The following is a 19,810-nucleotide window of genomic DNA, read 5'->3' on the forward strand; positions in this document are numbered from 1 at the left end:
CCTCAATTCCCAATATGGCCAAGTTTGGGAATTGCTTTCCAAACACCGGGTAACCCAACTGCGACATGCCGGGCACCTCCTGGTGTTTGACCCAACGCCCCTCCCAGCTGGGGCAAGGGCTGCTTCTAACCAAGACACCCATGTTTCATACCTCCAAATCCTACTCCAAACTCTGGATCCATGCCTGGAAATGTCTGAAACGACCCCTCACTCTGCAGGGTTGGGATTGCTGGGGAAAGGCGGGGTGGGACACCTGGGTTCTCCCCCATTCCTCTGCTACTGCCTGACCTTTTATCCTTGGGTGCTGTACATGGTATTGGGAGGTTTAACGATGGTAATGAAGCCACGCCAAAAGGGCTTGCAGGATCTGGAGATGAATGACTTGCTGGAAGTATAAAGCTTTTGCCAGTCAGTGAAATTAATGTTTCCGTTAAAAAAGCCAAGGTTTTCTGACCTCAGGTTTGTTTTCTTGTTTTCAGTCGAGCCGAGCGACACGCACACACAATTCAGCTCTGTCTCCCTCTCCGTTCACTTGCAGATCCTCATAGCGTGGGAAAGACACAAGCTGCCGGCATCCGACCCGGGGATTTATGCTGCTAATCTGATTAGTGTATGATGGACGCGTCCAGTTGGAAGGAGATGGAGGTGGCACTAGTCAGTTTTGACAACGCTGATCAGATCGTGGAGGATCCCTGTTATTCAAACGACCTCAGCCCTGCCGGCCAGTCGCGGAAAGGCCATCCCAGCTGCGCCAACCTCCTCTCCAACTTGAGAATCCTCATCAACAGCGAAAACGCCAACAATGAGACCATTTTCTCCAGGTTCTCTGCCGAGTTCAGTGAGCACCTGGTGGGGGAGAGGGTGGGCATGGATGAGGGGGACCAACGAGTCATCATCAACATCGCTGGGCTGAGGTTTGAGACGCGGCTCAAGACTCTCGACCAGTTCCCTGAGACCTTGCTTGGGGACCCCGAAAAGAGGATGCGTTACTTCGACTCCATGAGGAATGAATATTTCTTCGATAGGAACAGGCCCAGTTTTGATGGGATCCTGTACTATTACCAGTCTGGTGGGAAAATACGGCGCCCGGCCAACGTCCCCATCGACGTCTTTGCTGATGAAATCACCTTCTATGAGCTGGGTGATGAAGCCATGGACCAGTTCAGGGAGGATGAAGGGTTCATCAAGGACCCTGAGACCCTCTTACCAACCAATGACTTTCATAGGCAATTCTGGCTGCTCTTCGAGTACCCTGAAAGCTCCAGTGCAGCCAGGGGTGTAGCTTTGGTCTCCGTCCTGGTCATTGTCATCTCTATCATCATCTTCTGCATGGAGACCCTGCCGGAGTTCAGGGAGGAAAGGGAGTTTAAGTCCACCCAGGAGCTTTCCAAGAATCTGACAGACACCTTGCTGGCCCACAGCACCTTCACAGACCCTTTCTTTGTCATAGAGACAGCCTGCATCATCTGGTTCTCCTTCGAGCTGTTCGTCCGGTTCATCGTATGCCCCAGCAAGACCGAGTTCTTCAGGAACATCATGAACATTATCGACATTGTGTCCATCATCCCCTACTTTGTGACGCCTCACCACTGAGCTAATCCAGCAGAGTGAACTCAATGGGCAGCAGAACATGTCCTTGGCCATCCTGCGGATCATCCGGCTGGTCAGGGTCTTCCGTATCTTCAAGCTCTCCCGGCACTCCAAGGGGCTGCAGATCCTGGGGCAGACCCTCAAAGCCAGCATGCGGGAGCTGGGCTTGCTTATCTTCTTCCTCTTCATCGGCGTCATCCTCTTCTCCAGCGCCGTCTACTTCGCAGAAGTGGATGAGCCTCAGTCCATTTCTCCAGCATCCCTGACGGCTTCTGGTGGGCCGTGGTCACGATGACGACCGTTGGCTACGGAGACATGTGTCCCACCACCTTGGGTGGGAAGATCGTGGGGACTCTGTGTGCCATCGCAGGGGTGTTGACCATTGCGCTGCCCGTCCCCGTCATCGTCTCGAACTTCAACTATTTCTACCACAGGGAGACGGAGAACGAAGAGAAGCAAATTCTGCCCGGGGAGGTGGAGCGAATACTCAACAGCGTGGTGACGGGAAACGGCAGCATGGAGTCACTCAATAAGACCAATGGGGGTTACCCTCGAGACAAGGCCAAAAAATGAAGGTCAAGCCCGTGATGGGACTGGGCGCTGCCAGGTGGGATTGGCTGGATAAGGTATAAAACATCTGCACGCTGTGATTTTTTTTTTTTTTTTTAAACCAAATGTGCTGCTGCTTTTTTTTTTTTTTTTCCTAGACATTTTTCAATCTCTGATTTCCTGTGGCTGTTCAAATAAATACCATCTTTCTTATCTCTCTTCCCTGCCCATCAGTCTGGTTTTTGTTATTTGATGCTCATCTGCTTGACGTTTAGCTTCTCTGTCCACGCTGTCAGAGCAAAGTTTCCCGTATACAGAGATTTCCCCCATTTACCAGAGGGGAAAAAAAGGGGCAAAATGACATGAAATGTTTTGCTGGGTGGCACCCAGCTGTCCAGGGATGAAGATGGGTCCAGCTCCCTGTTTTTCGTAATCCGTTTTAAATAATTCCTCCCTACCCACCACTTAGGATCTCGGGGGTCTCAACAACTCCCAGATCTGGGACTGAAACATAAGCTGGCCAAAAAAATTAGAAGTTATATTTTTAGCTGGGTGAGTTCCCTGGTCTGTCTTCCTAAATAATTTTGTTGGCACAGCAGGGTGATGGATGGGACCGAGCTGCTATGGGAGGGTGGGACTGGGCGGAGAGGGACGGTGACCGGTCTTGGTGGTCACCAAGAAAGGTCCAGGACATCGTGGCTCAAAGCCCACTGAGGTTTCTGATGGAAAACTGAGCTCAGAGAGAGGGAAAGGGGATTTCTCCCGCTCGGCTGGGGGGTCACCTGGTGTACAAACGCCCTTGGGGACGAGCCACCGCGTTTCTTGTCCCTTGTGCTGCTGCCAACGGGGCACGGAGTAACGAGGGCCGGTGTTGCCCCACGGTTGGGCTTCGTGTTGGGAAAAAGCACTGCTGGCTCTCTAGAAATGTGGGAATTTCCACCGGCGATGGGAGAAGCAACAGCTCATTCCGCCGTTCTCTCTGCTGCCAGCAGGTTTTCTTCCGACAAAAACCATTTCATTCCAGCTTCACCGTTTCACTCAGCTTTTGGGTTTTTTGTGTGATGTTTCTGCCTACGTTGGAATCGCAGTTTCTCATGCAGTGTCTACACATCCACTTTGATATCCCACATCTGTTACACGCCGTGTCTCATCTCCCGGAGGTTCGGCGCGATCGTTACGCAACGTGCCAGCATCTCTGGTTTGCAACTTCATTCAGAAAGAAATGGTGAAAGATGGATTTTTTCTTTTTTTTTTTTTTTTTTTTAATTCCTGGTCTGATGGAAAACGGGAGTTTGGGCGTGTTGGGACTTTCCCCGTGGCAGAAATCCTGCAACTCTGGTCGGAGGGGGTTGTTATTTTGGTTTTGGGGTGATTTTTTTTGTGGACTGTCTTTCTGCAATGAGATCTTTTGCACCTCAAGGAGACAGATCTGGAACATGACCAGCACAACTCCTTCAGGAGAGGTTTTTGCCTCTGGGACAAATCCCCCTTTTCACCTGCTCTCCACTGTTTTTTCCCATCCCTCCACCATCCTCTTCCTCACCTCACCCCTCGTAACCACTGTATCATATTCCCTGACAGGAGGACAAGCTGTGAGAGCTATTTCATCTCCTTCCCACTATGTTCAAGTTCTCTTCATCTGCGAGGATGGCTGGAGGAGGCACAGCTGGGCACAGCTGGAGGGCAGCACCCTGGGATGTCCCCAGCTCCTCTCCATTCACCCCCCAATTCTCTCCAGCAACTCTCCCACATCACTATTTTTATTTATATAGCAAGCTCTTTCTCCTTTTTGCCCTGGAAAGCTTGAACTTTCACATTCTTTGATTTTTTTAGCGCTCCTCTCCCAAACTTCACTCTCAGCCTGTCAACGCTGAAGCACTTTTGGTGTTTATTCCTTGGGAAGTCACCACGAGAAGTTTTGGGTAGGGAAACAGTCAGCCTGCTCACTATGAGACATCTTCAACGCTGTCCCTCGGCAAACAGGGGCCGAAATGGTGCTGGGATGGATGAATGGATGGATGGATGGATGGATGGATGGATGGATGGATGGACGGACGGATGGACGGACGGACAACTTGATTCTTATTAACTTGTAAACTTTACTCTCAAATAAAAGAATAGATGCTTCAAAGGCTGGCATGCAGAAAATATTGTTTATTTGGACTCAGCTTTTTTGTTCTTGGCTTTGTGCTGCTCCACAGGAACTGGTCCCCAGCTGGGAATTGTGCATGGGAGTTGAGATGTGGGACATCACAGGCCTGAAGTCTCCAGATCTGTGAGCTGAGGACAAACTCTGCAGTCTGGCTTGCACCATCTGTTGCAGGAGGCCAGGTCCAAGGAGATTCCCTGATTTATGCTCTGAGGGTGGGGTCAGAGGCATTAAACCTCTCCAGACACAATAGTTTATTTCCAATTTATCCTAATGGGAATAGGAGGAAAACCAGGCTGTGAACACCCAGCGTCAACACTCAGCTGGTGCTGGATAAAAAGCCATTTCCCTGTACTGTTTGCAGCTCAGTAGCTTCCCAAATACAGACCCAAAGCTCAGAGCCCAATGAAATCCATAAAAAGGCTCTTACTAACTGTACTATTTTGGAGTCAAGCCCTAATGAGCCAATCTGTCACGTCCTCTAGCACACAGGCTGAATTCCCACTTGAAATTTTGTACTGCCACGGGAAAAGCTAAAAAGAAGACCAGAAACCTTTTGACTTTATCAGAAAGATGTCCTGGCTGCTCTTTATCCCTGCAGTCAGTTGGACCCTGTGGCCACGTGTGAAATATTTGTCAGCTGGAAGCATCTCCCTCCTCCTCCGAGCTGCAATTTGGAGCATCTTTTTGCCACCGTGCAGATACCTCTGCTCTTCTGCAAGGCACAGGAGTACGGTTCTGGGCACGGCAGCCAGGAGATGGCACTCCAGGACAGACGTTTCCCTGGACGTAGACAGCCTCGACACGTTTCTCCCCTTCTTTAATTCGTGTTCGGAAACTTTTAGCTGGTGTCCTTCTTTATGGCATGTGTGAAGGCAGATGTGGGAAGGGATGCTTTGGCCATGGCGAATGATGTCATGGACGGAGCCCATTACAGGATGGTGTTTGCCAGGGAATCTTGGCACCGGTGCAGAATAGCCATGCCAGGAGGGTTTAGGAGCATTTGGGCTGTTGGTCCTGCCCAGGACAAGGACATGCCTTCCCTCTCCCATGCCACTCACCGAGAGCACAGCTACAGCCCTTGGATGCTCCCTCTGGGTCTTGTCCCTCCTTGCAGGATCTGGTCCATGGGTTGCTGATCCTCGGAGCCATGGTTCCCACTGCATCGCCTTCATTTCGAGCCGCTCATAACAATGAGAAAATTCCTGTGATGGAGCCGAGGTAAAGTCCCATCTGTCCAAAATCCAGGCTTGGATTGTACTTGGGCACGAGGGATTCCCACCTGCCGGTGCTGGATCACCCAGGGCCGTGTGAGCTCAGGGAGCTGGGTCACATAAACCACATTTCCACCATCCTACATCACATAGTCCTTTCTAATCAGCTGGAAAAAAAGGGCAACTTCTGCATGGTGAGAGAAAAATTAATTTCCAACCCCAACCACCTAGATCTCTCCCTCCTCATCCCTGTTCCCACCGGCTGAGCAATCTCTGGGCCCCAGTGGTGATGGAGCCTCATTTATCAGTAAATCGTGCAAACAGCCCCTTGTCCCTGAGCACGGTGGAAATGAAGCAGCAGCAGGAACTCTTGGATGTCTCTTCCAGCTGCCTGCTGAGACCTTCCACTGCAGCTGCTCCGGAGGAAAGAGGCAGCATCCCTTTTTAGTAAGGTTTTAAATGGATGGAGGTAATTTCCTTGTCAAAAAGGAGAACTGCTGCTTTAAAGGAATGAACAAAATTAGAGAAGGAACCGTCCTGATCATTGTGAGGGAAAATGATCAATAAATAAATATATTAGTTTTTGGTGGGTTTTTTGCACAGTAGTAAAGACTGTAACTGAGGACTAGCTGGTGTTTCCAGGCTCTTGGTGACCATCTCATAGCACAGACTGGTTCATCATTGGGAAAGAGGCATTAAATTGGGATTCTTTATGGGGAAATAACTAAGTCGGTTGTGCTAAACTGTGGAAACTGAAATAAGACATGACCTCCACACGTGCACAGCTGTGGACGTGCTTCTGCAAAAGCATCGCGATGGGAGGGCGCATATTGGGTGAGAGCTGTCTCCTGCTCTGCTCTCTTGGGTGGCCCAAGGGAAGTCTCCAACAGAGCCACATCCTCCTGGGGGAGTTACTGCTTCAAGATGTCACTGGGCTGTGGGACACCATATAGGGGACATGGGGGCAAACCTTGGGACAAGGGACAAGGATCTACCTATTGGGTGAGCTCCTGGTAGGACAGGATTGTGAGTCTGCAGGGATCTGCTCTGAGATGGGCTGCATCTGGAATGGCAAGTTCATCATCCCTGCATGGAAATTTGGAGTTTCCACAATTACACCTTTGATGTAGCCTCAATGCAAGAGCCAACCTTGACTTCCTAGAGGCCCACTCCTCAGCCCCTGCAAGCCACAACTGCAGCTCCCAAAGGCCTGAGTCTTACTGTGTTGACCAAATGCTCCATAGCCACCATGAAGCAGCAAGTGTATGATAGCTCCTTCCTAATTCCTGCCATTATATCACAAATAAATGTGCAGCCACCAATTTTCAACCATCAATGCTTTATTCATCTGTGAGCGAGAGATTCCTTCCGAGAGAGAATCTCTTGCTGCATCAGAAAACCCTGTTGTGGTCTGGTTGCACGATGAAAGCACAGCACCACTGGCATCGCGGTGGATCTAAATAGCCTTGGCCAGTCCAACGCGGTTGTTGGCCCGGTCAAAGATGCTGTAGTACACCCTGATGAAGACGTCGCCCAAGATCCAGAGGTCCCCAGAGGTGTTCTGGAAGCTGCTGATGCAAGGTCCTTGGTCATTCTACATTGGAGCAAGAAAAGGGAAATGGAGGAAATGCGGGTTAGTATCCTCTCTTGCACTGCTTTGGATGTCCATGGCAAACCATCCATCCCTGTCTCCCATGGAAATGGGAGAGCCCTAGGTGACCAGAGCCATTGGAGAAAGTAGAAGGACCTTGAGAGAGGCTCCTGAAACCAAGACCACCTGGTTCCCCCTTACCTGCTCAGTGTAAGCCAAGGCAGACACAGGGTACTGAACCCCGTTGATGACAAAGATGACATCAGGCATGGCAGAAATGGAGCTGCAGTTCACATTGTACTGCAGAGGACAGAGGAGAGAGGCTCTTAGGTAAGAAGCAACAGGTCATGGGGAAAGGAGGGAAGGGGTTTGATTTCACTGGTGAAAACTAGAGACTGGGAGTGTCTCGTGGTGATCTTGATTGGAGATATCGGAGCAGCTGGTTTGCCATGAGCGGAGACGCAGTTTCCCCATGCATGGAAGCAAGCTTGGTGCCAGGCTCAGCAGTGCCAAGGTGCCTCCAGGGAATGCAGAGCAAGCCATGGGTGCTCTTACCTCTCCGTACGTGTCCTGCCTGGCCCCGACTGCTCTCTGGATGCTACTAATGCCAGAGGGTGGCCCAGCCACGAGGGAAGTGCCGGTGTCGACGATGGCTTGGCAGCCACCACTGCAGGCGACCTCCTGGCTGTTCACGATGATGCTGGGGGGACAGACGAAGCACAGGGCTGTTAAACAACCAGCCGGATCTCAGTGATGCTTTTGAGCTCCTATAAAGGAGTTAAAGCTGGGTAGCCCAAAGTGCTGCCCTTGATCCTTTTGCTTCTCGGAGTTTGCAATGCCAGCTGGTGTCACAGCACACATGGAGACCAAGCCATCAAACTCAGCCCAGCAGGTGGGACCCAACCGAGCTCAAAAAAGTAGGTTTTGGACCATAATTTTTCTCTACTCATCACCAGAGACACCCCCGTGAGCACATGCTTTGTGCAGAGAAGAGCTAAATTATGTCCCAGGCCCAAAGCATCCCCGTTTTGGGTGCCAGTACCAAAGTACTATGGCTTTTGGCCCCTCAACCTTCTGCATCCCACAGCCCTGGGGTGTCAGATGCCGGTGGAAAGCCTTTGATATTGATGGATCCCAGGTTTCTTTTTAGAAACGATGGTTAGAAACGAACATAGATCAGCAGAGCTGTACTCTTACCTGTCCATGGAGATCTGCCAGTAACCTTGGTAAGAGATGGAGATCCAGTTGATGGAGCCGGTGAAATAAGACTCATCGATTCCGCCAAAGATGACCACGCTCCCTGTCATGTCACTGGACGATGCAGAAAAGAAAAACAGTGGAGGGTTTGCTACGTGGCTTTGGCACAGGTAGCTTAAAACAGCAGGGCTGTGAGTCCTGCGGGGTGAGATGCTGCTTGAGATGCCACGGCCCCTCATCATCACAGAGTCAGTGAGGCAGTGGTATGACCGCAGTGCGTGTTGGGTCCTTTGGCCCCAGAGAAAAGGGGAAAAGGGAGCCCGTGGCTGAAAACTAGAGAGGTTTCCTAGCGATCAGCCAGCCAAAAAGAGGGCAAAATTTCCCTGGTGAGTCTGGTGGCCGCCTGCTACGAGCCCTGCAGCCTTTGCATGTCATGGCACAGAGACAACAGCCGGATGGCAGTGGAAGAGCTGGATCCACCAGCAAATGCAATGATGTGTGTGAGATGTATCTGCCACCTTTCCCAGCCCTTGAGACCCATGTGGCTTACCGGGACAGATAGACTGAAAAGAGGTTCTCCTCCAGCAAGCTCTCGTTCACCATGTTATCGAACACTGGCATGATCCCACCAACAGCCAGATTTGGGTAGCCCAAGCCCAGGATCCCATCAAATTTGACGTGGACAAAGAATTGGCCGGGCTCGGTGGTGCTCAAGCCAAAGAGCTGGTTGGTGTCCACCAGAGATGCAACCTAGGGATGGGGGGAATGCTGTGAGTTCCGAATCAGACACTGCAATACTGATGTTAATCGGGTGGAGAAGGCACAGAGGACCCCCCAAAGATGCCATCGTGACACTCACGGTGACGGTGTCGGAGCCCACGATGCCCTCCATGTCACCAGTGCCGTACTGAATAGACAGGTTCTGCCCTGTGCTTTTGTAGGTGGAGGACTGCGATGGGTTAAACAGCTGATGGTTTTCTAGAAAATAAGTGAGAAAACCAGAAATGAAGACTTTCAGCAAGGCTGAGCCGTGAGGAACGCGTGGGAGGAGGGACCCTGCTGAATTGCTGTTTAGACCTGCCATTTATTATCCTGCTTTCAGGAACAATTTAGCTGTGAGCATTTGCTGTACACCCCTGCCCATCCTCCAGCAACCAGGGATCTGCAGGAAACCCCATCACCCCCTTTGGACAGATGGGGAAACTGAGGCATTGAGCACTACGCACATCACCTTGCGGCATACAGCACTGAGTAGGTCCTACACCCCAACTACTCATCTCTCCAGTGCCTTTCACAGATCCTATGGACCCAGCACCACGGGGTCTGCTTGTTGCACTGTCTAGGTGGCCCCCAGTCCCCTGGCAATGTCACCCCAATCTTTGGGCTCAATCAAGCAGGTATAAGCTCAAGATGTGCTGCTGGACCCAGCTCTGCAGAAATGAGGAGCCCTGTCTGCCCCTACTTACGGCAAGCCAGGCTGGTGCAGGAGACAGAGGGAACCCAGAGGTTGGAGGAGCCAGTGTCGAAGACCACGGTGAAGTCCTGTGGCGGGGTGCCAATGGAGATGGTCCCATAGTACTCCATCTGCGGGGCAGTGGGACCACGGGTTGATTTTAAGACGTGAAACCAAACCTGGAGCTTCCCTGGGCTTGCTCCCTTCATGGACCCCTTCTTCATGAGGACACCCGGCTTTGAGCAGAGCTGCTGGGGGGACATTTCAGTGTCCTGGCTCTGGCCAAGGCCACCAGCACGGGCAGGATGGGGCAGGGGATGTGAACTGAAGGTTTTGGGATAAAACGTTTGAGTTTGATCCATGCACAGCGCAGAGATGGGGATGGACGTCCCACAGACCACCCCAGGGCTGCGCCGCTGGGATCAAAGCCAATACTCACGTCGAGGGTGTTCAGCAGGGGCTCGGTGATCACGTCGGTCCCGTTGGGAAAAGCATGAGGGAATTTGGTGCCGATGTCGTAGCGGTGACGCTGAAAGAAGTGGTGCAACGAACCCTTCTCCCTGAGGACCTCTCTCAGCTTCTTCCCCCTTTCCAAGGGCAGCCTGGCACAAACAGCAATGGAAAAAGAAGCATCAGACAGGATTGCATCTCCTCAGCTCCTCTGAGCAGGGTTTGACACCACCCATATTCGTGCTGATCTAACAGCAGCAGCACAGCAGACCCCCCCCCAAAACACGGAGTCGGGAGGATTTCTGCAAAACCACCAAAGCACCTCTAGACACCAGACCCCTCCCCAGGCACCACCACCCCCCCTCTGCACACCCACAGCAGCTTTCCCAGACCTCCACTCCATTGCTCAAAGCCATCAAAAGGCTCTGAGCGCTCCTTCTGCCCCGTCACCTTGGCTCAACAGGCCCATGAGGAGAGACTTTGATGAGATCTAAGGAGGAACTTCTTCCCTCTGAGGGTGCTGAGGCACTGGCACAGATTGCCCAGAGAAGCTGTGGCTGCCCCATCCCTGGAAGTGTTCAAGGCCAGGTTGGATGGGGCTTTGGGCAGCCTGGTGTAGTGGAGGGTGTCCCTGCCCATGGCAGGGGGGTTGGAACTGGATGATCTTTGAGGTCCCTCCCAACCCAAACCGTTCCATGGTCCTATGAGAGCGATGGTGCCGTGACTTACTTGGTGACGCCCTGGGAGAGGGCAGAGACAGCGCAGAGGAGCACGAGGAACCGCATCATGCCGGGGGCTGCCGGGGCAAACGCCTGGCGGTTTATATAGCCCCTGTGCACCCCAGCTGTGGTGCCAAGAGCAGCCGGCACCGCCGCTGCCCCGGCCCCTCCGATGGGCACCCGGCCAAGGCAGGTGACACCCAGGGACCGAAGGACACAGCGAACATCGGCTAATAGCGATACGTCATCCGGCAAAGGTCGGGGGGGACACGATCACACCATGCTGATTGTGATGCCCTACTGCAGACTCCGTGCTCCCCCCTGCATCCGTCTCCCCAAACCCTCCATCCTTTGGCCCCCCGAATCCTTTGTCACAACCGGGCACTGCCTGTTTAGGCTCAGCACTTTGGCTTTGCATTTTGGCATCCAAAGCCATTGGAAGCAGCAGTGAGACCCTCCCCACCACCCCATTTATCACAGAATGGTTGGGGTTGGAAGGGACCTTCAAGATCATTCAGTTCCAATCCCCCTGCCATGGGCAGGGACACCCTCCACTACACCAGGTTGCCCAAAGCCCCATCCAACCTGGCCTGGAACACTTCCAGGGATGGGGCAGCCACAGCTTCTCTGGGCAACCTGTGCCAGTGCCTCGACACCCTCATTTATGGGGGTTTCTCCCCAGTTGGGGTGGGGAAGGGGGTCCTCTTGTGTGCCGACGGGGGTGTACGCCCCAGGGAGGTGGGCGTGTGGGGTTATACACACATTTTTGACCCTCTGGTGCCCTCCCTTATCTGCATAAAACCAATTAGTGAAACGAGACGCAAACAGGCTGTGGGAAAGGTGACCCTGCAGCACGCTGGCCCCTCGCAGCGTGGTTTGCCCAGAGATACGGGGACCATTAAAACAGGATTAAAACCCCTAACGAGCGCCTCGGTATCACCCGCAGCGATAACGGCTCCGGGCATCCGCTCGCCTTGCGCGGTTCGCCAAGAGAAGAGGGCGAGGGACGCGGCGGGCGAAGGACACGGGGCCACACGGGCTGAGGATCCTGGTAGCCACTCGCTCCTGCTTTTGTCTGAGCAGCGTGTCCCAAGCCACTATTCCCACCCCCAGACTCCCCAAATTTGGTGGCAGCTGCTGGTGATTGAGTTTTTCGGATGACAGCGTGGAAAAGCCAACGGATCCTTGGGGGTTTTTTTGGTCTTTATTGTTTGAATTTCCCATCGGCGTTGCCACCATTTCGAAGGGATGCTGTGGGCAGAGCCAGTCCATCTGCGATGGGGTTGGCCCTTGTAAAGGAATAAAGTAGGAATTGGGAACAGTTTCCTCAGCAGAGGGAAGGGAACTGGTTGAAATTGGTCTGATTGACTGGTAGAGGAGGAGGAAGGGGCTGGGGCTGGGCTACAGAAGCCAAAAACGCAACGGGGCACATCCCAGTTGGGTCTCAGACATGAGGTCCAGATGGATTTGAAATGAGGAAAGTCAGAGGGACGAAGAGCAGAAAACACCTTGGGAACAAAATTGCACTCTAAGGCAAAAAAATAACAACAAAAAAAAAGATTATTATTAAAATAAATTCTAGAAAACCTGTGTAATAAAGGTATAATAAATATATAATAGTAATGATGTCATGTTAGAAATAGATCTGATATCTTACACATACGATGTGTGGCATAACAATAAACAAATAAAACCATAAAAATAAACATAGATTGTATATTCTATATAATTTTACATATTTTTAATATTTTTTTTATATAACTTAAAAATATGAAGCTCACAAAGGCCAGTCTTAACCTTGCCATTGCCAGGGCCAGGGCTGCTGTCTCTGTTCAAGACAGGGGGCACTCCCCGCCCCGTTCAACTGGGGGCACCACCAGTTGCTGCAGTGAGAAATGGGAGGTGGTGGGAGCAAGAGTCTGCGGTGGGGAGGGGGTCGACGTGTGTTTTCGAGGGGGTGGAACTGCACGATGCTGTTTGGAAACCGGACACACAACTGGTTTTGGCGTTGAATCGTCAGAGCCGGGAGCAGCGCCGGGGCGCAGCGCTGGGTTTGTGACACCTCAGTCATGTCCCAGTTGGGTCCCAGTCCTGTCCCAGCTGGGTCCCAGCCATGTCTCCACTGGGTCCCAGCCATGTCCCAGCCATGTCTCCGCTGGGTCCCAGACGTGTCCCTGTTGGGTTCAGCCATGTCCCACTTGAGTCCCAGCCGTGTCCCATTCAGATCCCAGCTATGTCACAGCTGGGTCCAGCCACATCCCAGTTGGGTCCAGCCATGTCCCAGTTGGGTCCCAGCAGTGTCCCATTTAGGTCCAGTTGGGTCCCAGCAGTGTCCCATTTAGGTCCTAGCTATGTCAGAGTTGGGTCCAGCCACATCTCAGCTGGGTCCCAGCAGTCCAGCAGTGTCCTAGTTGGGTCCCAGCAGTGTCCCAGTTGGGTCTCAGCCCTGTCCCAGCTGGGTCCCTGTCATGTCCCAGTTGGGTTCCAGTCATGCCCCTGTTGGGTCCAGCCATGTCACATTTGGGTCCAACCATGTCCCAGTTGGGTTCCAGTCATGCCCCTGTTGGGTCCAGCCATGTCACATTTGGGTCCAACCATGTCCCAGTTGGGTTCCAGTCATGCCCCAGTTGGGTCCAGCCGTGTCACATTTGGTTCCAACCATGTCCCAGTTGGGTCCCAGAAGTGTCCCACTTGGGTCCCAGCCCTGTCCCACTTGGGTCCCAGCCCATACTGGTTTTTGCAGCCAGGCACGGTTCACCTTGGAGCCAGAACATTAAACAACAAGGGGGAACACACACGTGTGGGAGGACGAGAGGGGCACTTGGCACCGCGCCACGGGGTGGAAAAACAGCTCACAGGAAGCAAACAAGCCCCCAGTGCTCCTGATTACCAGGTTGTGTTGACTTTTCCCCCCCGTCCCCACTGGAGGACATCAGCTTTTGCTTTCGCTGCTTGTTCTCTTGCCCCTGCGTGGGGGTTTCCACCTCTACGAGAAAAAAAGCAGAAAAAAAAAAGATTTGCTAGGTTTTGCTCCCCTAAAAACACTTTGAAAACATCTTAAAAGTGGCACTTCTTTTCTGCTAAAATACAGGTAAAACCATGCAAGGACACGTCCCCAGTGAGAGCAGGGGAGAGGGGACCAAGGGCAGGGACCTGCTCAGGCTGCACATCCCTAATCTGGACAACTCATCACTTCTTCCATTTCAAATTTTAAAGCAAGAAGCTCTTGCGATAGGGGTGTCCCTCTATAAATTTATGCCCAAATCAAGTGATTTCCCACTAAATTGTCACCTTCTGCAGTTTAAAGCTACCGGGAGACTGGTAATTCCCACCAGGGTCTGGGGAATCCCCCCCAAAATAGGAATTGAGGATGGTGAGAAGCTGTTTGGTTGTTTTATTTCTTTTTGTGTGTGTGTGTTTTCTGCTGGAAGAAAATAATTTTCAATATTTTCTACTGGGAGATGTCTGAAAATTAACTGAAAAGAAAAATAAGGAGAAAATAAATAGAAAATTGAGAAAAATCCCAGCCCTTTCTGCACATTTCCAAGCTTGTGGGAAAGCCAGAAGCAGCTCATAAATTAAGGCAACTTCATCAAAGAAAGCCAAACCATGAAACTATGTATTTTTTAGCCCAGTTATGAAACTTTGTGCTTTTTTCCAGACTTTTTCCCCTGTTCTGTATTGCTATGGGACCCCTTTCTAGTTGGTGACCCGTGGTGTCCCCCGAGTCCTTCTGCCACGGTTCCCAATGCCAGACAATGGGTGCCAAAAAATCCTGCAGCATCCCCACCGCGGGACTGATCTTTGGGCAATGAAAAGCAAAACTTCTGATGTGCAAAAGAAAAAAGAAAAAAAAAAAAAACCAAAACTGAAATAAAATCAGCCCAGTGTTGCAGGGTTTTATTTTCACCGAATTTACAATATTTTGCTGGAGGAGGAACGAGCGCGGGGAAGCTTCGACCCAGCATCGAACGCCAAATCTGAATTACTTTACTCGGCACGATAACAACGGCGTCCACCACAGCCAGACCTCTGATGTCCTTTGGGGTCTTTAGAACTAGAAACAGTTGCTGCTAGAGTATCAAAACCCACCAAACTCCACCAAAACCCACCAAACCCCATCAAGCCCCTCCAAACTCCACCAAAACCCCACCAAAACCTATCAAACCCCAGCAAACCCCATTAAAACCTACCAAACCCACCAAACCCCCACCAAAACCTACCAAACCCCACCAAAACCCATCAAACTCCACCAAAACGTACCAAACCCCACCAAACCCTACCAATCCCAGCAAAATCAAAACCTACCAACCCCACCAAAACCTACCAAACCCCACCAAAACCCACAAAACCCCACTAAAACCCCACCAAAAGCCCACCAAAGCCCGACCAAACGGGGAGGGCCCAGAGCCCAGGAGGGTGCCACAGCCCCCAGCACCCAACCCCAAGGGCTTTCCAGGGACGCATTCAAAGCCCAAAAATAAGCTTTATTTTTAAGCACCGATTCTCCTTGAAAGGAAACCAATTGGTGTTAATTGGAGGTTTGGTTTTTTTTTCTGTAAATGCTGATTATTTTTTAAAAATTTTCTTTTATTTCATTCTTTTCATTTATCATTTGGTTGCTGGAGGAAGCAGGAGGGAAGCTCAAGCGACACACAATTTTTCCACGATACGTTTTGAAGAGGGGAACTAAAAGCACGTGTCCCAGAGAACTTGTAGCACATTTAATTAACTTTATTATCCCATTTTCCCCTCTGAGGCTCCCAAACCTCACTCAGGCCTGAACCCCAGGCAGACATCGAGGCTGGAAAACGTTTTCCTACATCCCAAAGACCCACATCTGGCACGACGCGGCTCCAGCTGCTGCCAAACACGTTGCATTGCTCAAACTTTGGGGAAATCCATTCCTTAATTGCCCACAGCTAATTGATATTGATCTCTTTTAATTACAGGCTGAGTTGGAGCATCCGTCACCAGCTTGAAGAAAAAATACACCAGTAAGACACGACTGGGCAATATCACGATGGGAATTATTACAGAAGTGGTTTATCCAGTAGGAATTGCAGGGAAATTGCTAAAACTCCCTGCAAAAGGCAGTTTCTACCCCTTTGATTTTTGTGCACAACTGAAAAGTGTAAAAATAATTAAAGTCAGGGTCCCCCCCGGCCCCGTCCTTCGGCACTGGGCTCAGCCCTGCAGATGCTTTGGCAGACGAAACGATGCTGCTCAGCTTCACATCCCAAATTTTATTATGTGTCCCAAATTGCATCACCCTCGATTTTTGCCTGTCTAAAACAAAGGAGGGAGGTGTAAAGCTACCGGACAGTCTCCGCCACGCGCAAACAACATCCTGCAAAAGGGGTTTGTGAAGCCACAGACATTTGCAACACACACTGGCCTTGGATCCGCTCCTCTGCCGAAGATGCTGGAGCTGGATCCTGCTCCAAGCTGGGGCAGAGCTTTGCTAAACCACACGTCAGAGCAGCTTGGCCTGACCGTGCCTCAGTTTCCCTATATAACATATAGCTTATAACAACACTGTCTATCTTGGAAAAGCACTTTTAAGGTTGCCCAGTGCTATGTGGGCACCCCATGGCCATGGGAGAGGGCAAGAAACGGGTGCTGGGGGCTCATGGATGGAGAACGGCGAGCATCACCCTAAAAATCGATGTTCTTGAAGTCGATGGAGCAGCGGTAGCGGCCGTCGAGGAACCTGGAGCAGACGAAGTTGGGCAAACACGGGCAGGTGTGGTGCTGGCGCTTCCCAAAGAAAGGGACCTGCGGAGAGACCCGGGAGAGATGCAGGAGAGACGAGAGCGTCAGGGCTCTGTCGCAACCGGAAAATTATCCGACGGGATCAAAGCCCCGAGAAAAATCTCTGCCTCTTCGCAGAGCTTTGATAGGGATATGCCTGAAATTAATTTTCGATCCCTCTGAAGCCCTTCGCTCCGTCCTTGCTCAAGCCGAAGGCGCAGCGGCATTAAATCTTGCTCCCAAAAATCGATACGGGAGCACGGAGCGGGCCGGGATGCTGCGACTAAATCCATCCGGAGGAGGGACGGCAGCAGCGTCGCGCTACGAGCTAATCCCAGTTTCGGTCAGAAACTGGCGCTGGGGCGGCTCCGGGGCATTAACTCGGCTTCTCCGCTCCCGGCAGGAGGTTCAGGGCTCGGCTGGGAGCAGATTTGCTTTAAACGAACGGGGCGGGCGGCTCCATCCCGGCTGCCAGTCGAGGTGCGCAGCACCCACAGGGCACCCCGAGGATTTAGGGTGGCGAGGACCAAGCAGGGGGTCACTCCAGATACTTTAGAGGCTGAAATCGGCTGCACCGCGCCAGTGCGGAGCCTCATCCCAAATCCACCCCAGCCACCAACCCCCTTCTCCATCCCAGAGTTTGAACGGAGCTTTTCTCCCGTACGAGGAGCTCAGTGCCCTTTGCCCAGTCCGGGTTCCCAGCCCCACAGTGGTACCTTGTGACTGAAGGGGTGGCACTCGTCCCCCTCCTGCCCCAGGGGGGTGCACATCCGCAGCCCCCGCAGCCAGAGGCTGATGGCACAGCAGGTCCCGCGGCCGCACTGCGGGTCCCGCTCGCAGGCCTGGGGAGAGGGATGGTGGTGGGTTAGTGGGACCGATCCAGGAAAGCATCATTATCCCTCTTCTGGGGGGGGGGAAAGGTGGCAAAATCAGCCCACACTGAGCTCCTGGGTGTAACCCCTTAGTGAGGATTTGAGGGAGAGGGGTTTGTCATTCCCAGTTTTCCCGTTTTGGGTTAAGCCCAATGGGGGGTGATGGGGTGCTGCTGAAGGGGGGAATCCCTCGTGCCCACGGCGCCAGGAGGGATGGAGGGAAACTTTGCAGCTGGCCAAGTTGAAAGTGGCGTCAGTGCCAAGTCTGAGCAGCGGCGCCGCAGGAGAAACTCACTGTCCAGATCCTCCGGCATACACACATCGCCCGGCTGAGCCTGTAAAACCTGCTAATAACACAAATACCCAGTGGTTTGGGTTTTTTTTTTTTGTTAGTAGGGAGCAGAATAACGCCAACAACCCAACCTCTCTGTGCGTAATGGAAAACGGCCACCTTTTCCCTTGGGTTGGGGAAACTGAGGCACAGGTGCAAATGTTGCACCAGCTCATCACCACATCTGGAAGCCCATGAGGACATTGAGAAGAGGTTGGACGAGGGCACCCCAAGCACCGAGCAGGTCCCATTTTGGCCCCCCAAGGCTGTGTTGGCCATCACTAGAGCAGCGCATCGCACCCCCGACCCCTTCCCTGACCTGTTTTCCTGATATCGGATTGGTTGAGCACGAAGAACCGATGGGGCTCACCCAAACCCCCACCCTGGGGTCACCCCCTCCTTGGGGCACCTCTCTCCCAGGAGCTCCCAGCCACAAGCCCATCGCTCGTACAGATGAAGAGGTTCGGAAATTGCAACTGGGGAAAAAAACACGAGGGCAATGGAGAGAACAGGGGGATTTTGGGGGGCAATAAGGGGATTTTGCAGAATTTTCCCTTTCCTGAAGGGAACCTGATTCTTCTCGAGCATCCAAACTACCTTGCAACACCCAGATGCTGTTAAAAAAATCAGATCTCAGCAATGATGGACCCTCACCTGCAAATTGGGGGGGGGGGCAGCGCTGGCTGATGGGTGCTGCAGGCAACCGGGTGCGTGTAGGGGTTGGGGAGATCCAGCCATAAAAAAAAACTCAGAGGCTTAGAAGGAATAGGTCTGACTAAATGGGGTGTCTGGGAAAAGAGGAGCCAAGAGCCAACTGAAGTCAATCACAAAATTCCCATCGATCAGGAAAATCCGGGAGGCAGAGGCAGTCGGGGTGCAAACGCTTCGTCTTGCTTTTAAACAGAAGATTTTTCACTGCTGGGGGGGGAAAAAATGGGGGGAGGTCAGCCAAGCCTGGCTGAAATTAGCATCTGGACTCCTGAAGCATCACAAAAACCTGGATTCTGTCCCCAAAACTCGCTGCTCCTCTTCCTTTTAGCATCATCCTTGGTCCGGCTCTTGCTCAGCGTCACTGAGCTTGGCCACACCAAGTGCCAAACATTAACACAGCAGGGAAACATCACACCCCTCCTTTGCATCCCAAGATTTCTCTCCTCTTTTAATCATTTCTCTTAATTCGGGAGGGAGAAAGACAATCTGGGATGCTCGACCCCTTGTCCCTGTTGGAAACATGTTCTGGGGATGCCCATGAAGATTAATTTTTTTTTTTTTCCCTGGCTGGAAAACTTCTTAAAGTGCCCCATTTCTCAGTGTACCAGGTCTGCCATGGTGCTGAGAAGAGCAGCAGAAATTGGAGCTCACCCGAGTGACTTTAGACTCACATGGGCTGGGACTGGCTGTGGGAACAGCATCCGTGTGTGGGAAAACAAGTCATAAATTGGGGGAAAAAAACCAAAACCAAACCCAAAGCAAACAGCAAAAGGCACTGGATGAGTGCGATTCCTGCCTGATTGCCCAAAATAACAATAATAATAATAAAAATCATCAATAAATCGCCCAAGTTGGGGATGGGACCGGCACTTACCCCGGTGATGACGGCGCAGGGGCAGGAGGTGATGAGGAGGAGGAGGAAGCAGAGGGTCTGTAGGAGCTGCCCCATGGTGCTGAGCTCTGCAGCAGCCCCGAGCCTCCCGCTCTATATAACCCCTTCCAGCTCCGCCACCCAGGGCTCTTTTTTTTTTTTTTCTCTCCCCCTGATGATCTCAGAAGCAGCAGATGAGACCTGAATCTCTAATGGTATAAAAGAAATATTAATAAACCACCGAGGAAGGGAAAAAAAAAAAGAAAAAGAAAAGAAAACACACCTCTCCCACCCGCACCCACATCCTAAGGGTTATTTTTCAGCTAAGCCAACACAGCTGGATTTTCCAAGTACACCTC

At 51.9% G+C, this 19,810-nt stretch overlaps 3 protein-coding genes across 3 annotated transcripts; 1 reads left to right on the forward strand and 2 right to left on the reverse strand.

Moving 5' to 3' along the window:
• Window positions 1–612: 612 nt before the first annotated feature.
• Window positions 613–2,163, forward strand: KCNA10 (potassium voltage-gated channel subfamily A member 10). The gene is given in 3 exon segments (XM_009984677.2): window positions 613–1,581; window positions 1,583–1,832; window positions 1,835–2,163. Coding segments are annotated over 3 exon segments (1,548 nt in total).
• Window positions 2,164–6,958: 4,795 nt separating this feature from the next.
• On the reverse strand, window positions 6,959–10,978 carry LOC104377806 (embryonic pepsinogen). Its single transcript, XM_086627199.1, has 9 exons — window positions 10,923–10,978; window positions 10,183–10,345; window positions 9,757–9,874; window positions 9,150–9,268; window positions 8,841–9,040; window positions 8,291–8,404; window positions 7,649–7,793; window positions 7,295–7,393; window positions 6,959–7,096 (listed from the first exon to the last, which is right to left on the reverse strand). The coding sequence occupies exons 1-9, from the start codon at window positions 10,976–10,978 to the stop codon at window positions 6,959–6,961; spliced, it is 1,152 nt and encodes a 383-aa protein (XP_086483325.1).
• Window positions 10,979–16,570: 5,592 nt separating this feature from the next.
• Window positions 16,571–19,529, reverse strand: PROK1 (prokineticin 1). Its single transcript, XM_009984675.2, has 3 exons — window positions 19,455–19,529; window positions 17,383–17,508; window positions 16,571–16,690 (listed from the first exon to the last, which is right to left on the reverse strand). The coding sequence occupies exons 1-3, from the start codon at window positions 19,527–19,529 to the stop codon at window positions 16,571–16,573; spliced, it is 321 nt and encodes a 106-aa protein (XP_009982977.2).
• Window positions 19,530–19,810: the final 281 nt, after the last annotated feature.

Source organism: Tauraco erythrolophus, chromosome 27 (genome assembly GCF_009769465.1).
Source record: "Tauraco erythrolophus isolate bTauEry1 chromosome 27, bTauEry1.pri, whole genome shotgun sequence".
In the NCBI taxonomy this organism is placed as follows: Eukaryota; Metazoa; Chordata; class Aves; order Musophagiformes; family Musophagidae; genus Tauraco; species Tauraco erythrolophus.

Coding starts and splice junctions, on each gene's coding strand:
- PROK1 (XM_009984675.2), bottom strand. CDS start 19,529: ATGGGGCAGCTCCTACAGACCCTCTGCTTCCTCCTCCTCCTCATCACC. Junction 17,509..19,454: donor CCTGCGCCGTCATCACCGGG/GTAAGTGCCGGT, acceptor CCCTCTCCCCAG/GCCTGCGAGCGGGACCCGCA. Junction 16,691..17,382: donor GCCACCCCTTCAGTCACAAG/GTACCACTGTGG, acceptor GTCTCTCCGCAG/GTCCCTTTCTTTGGGAAGCG.
- LOC104377806 (XM_086627199.1), bottom strand. CDS start 10,978: ATGCGGTTCCTCGTGCTCCTCTGCGCTGTCTCTGCCCTCTCCCAGGGC. Junction 9,875..10,182: donor CCCTGCTGAACACCCTCGAC/GTGAGTATTGGC, acceptor ACTGCCCCGCAG/ATGGAGTACTATGGGACCAT. Junction 7,097..7,294: donor CCTTGGCTTACACTGAGCAG/GTAAGGGGGAAC, acceptor GCTCCAATGTAG/AATGACCAAGGACCTTGCAT.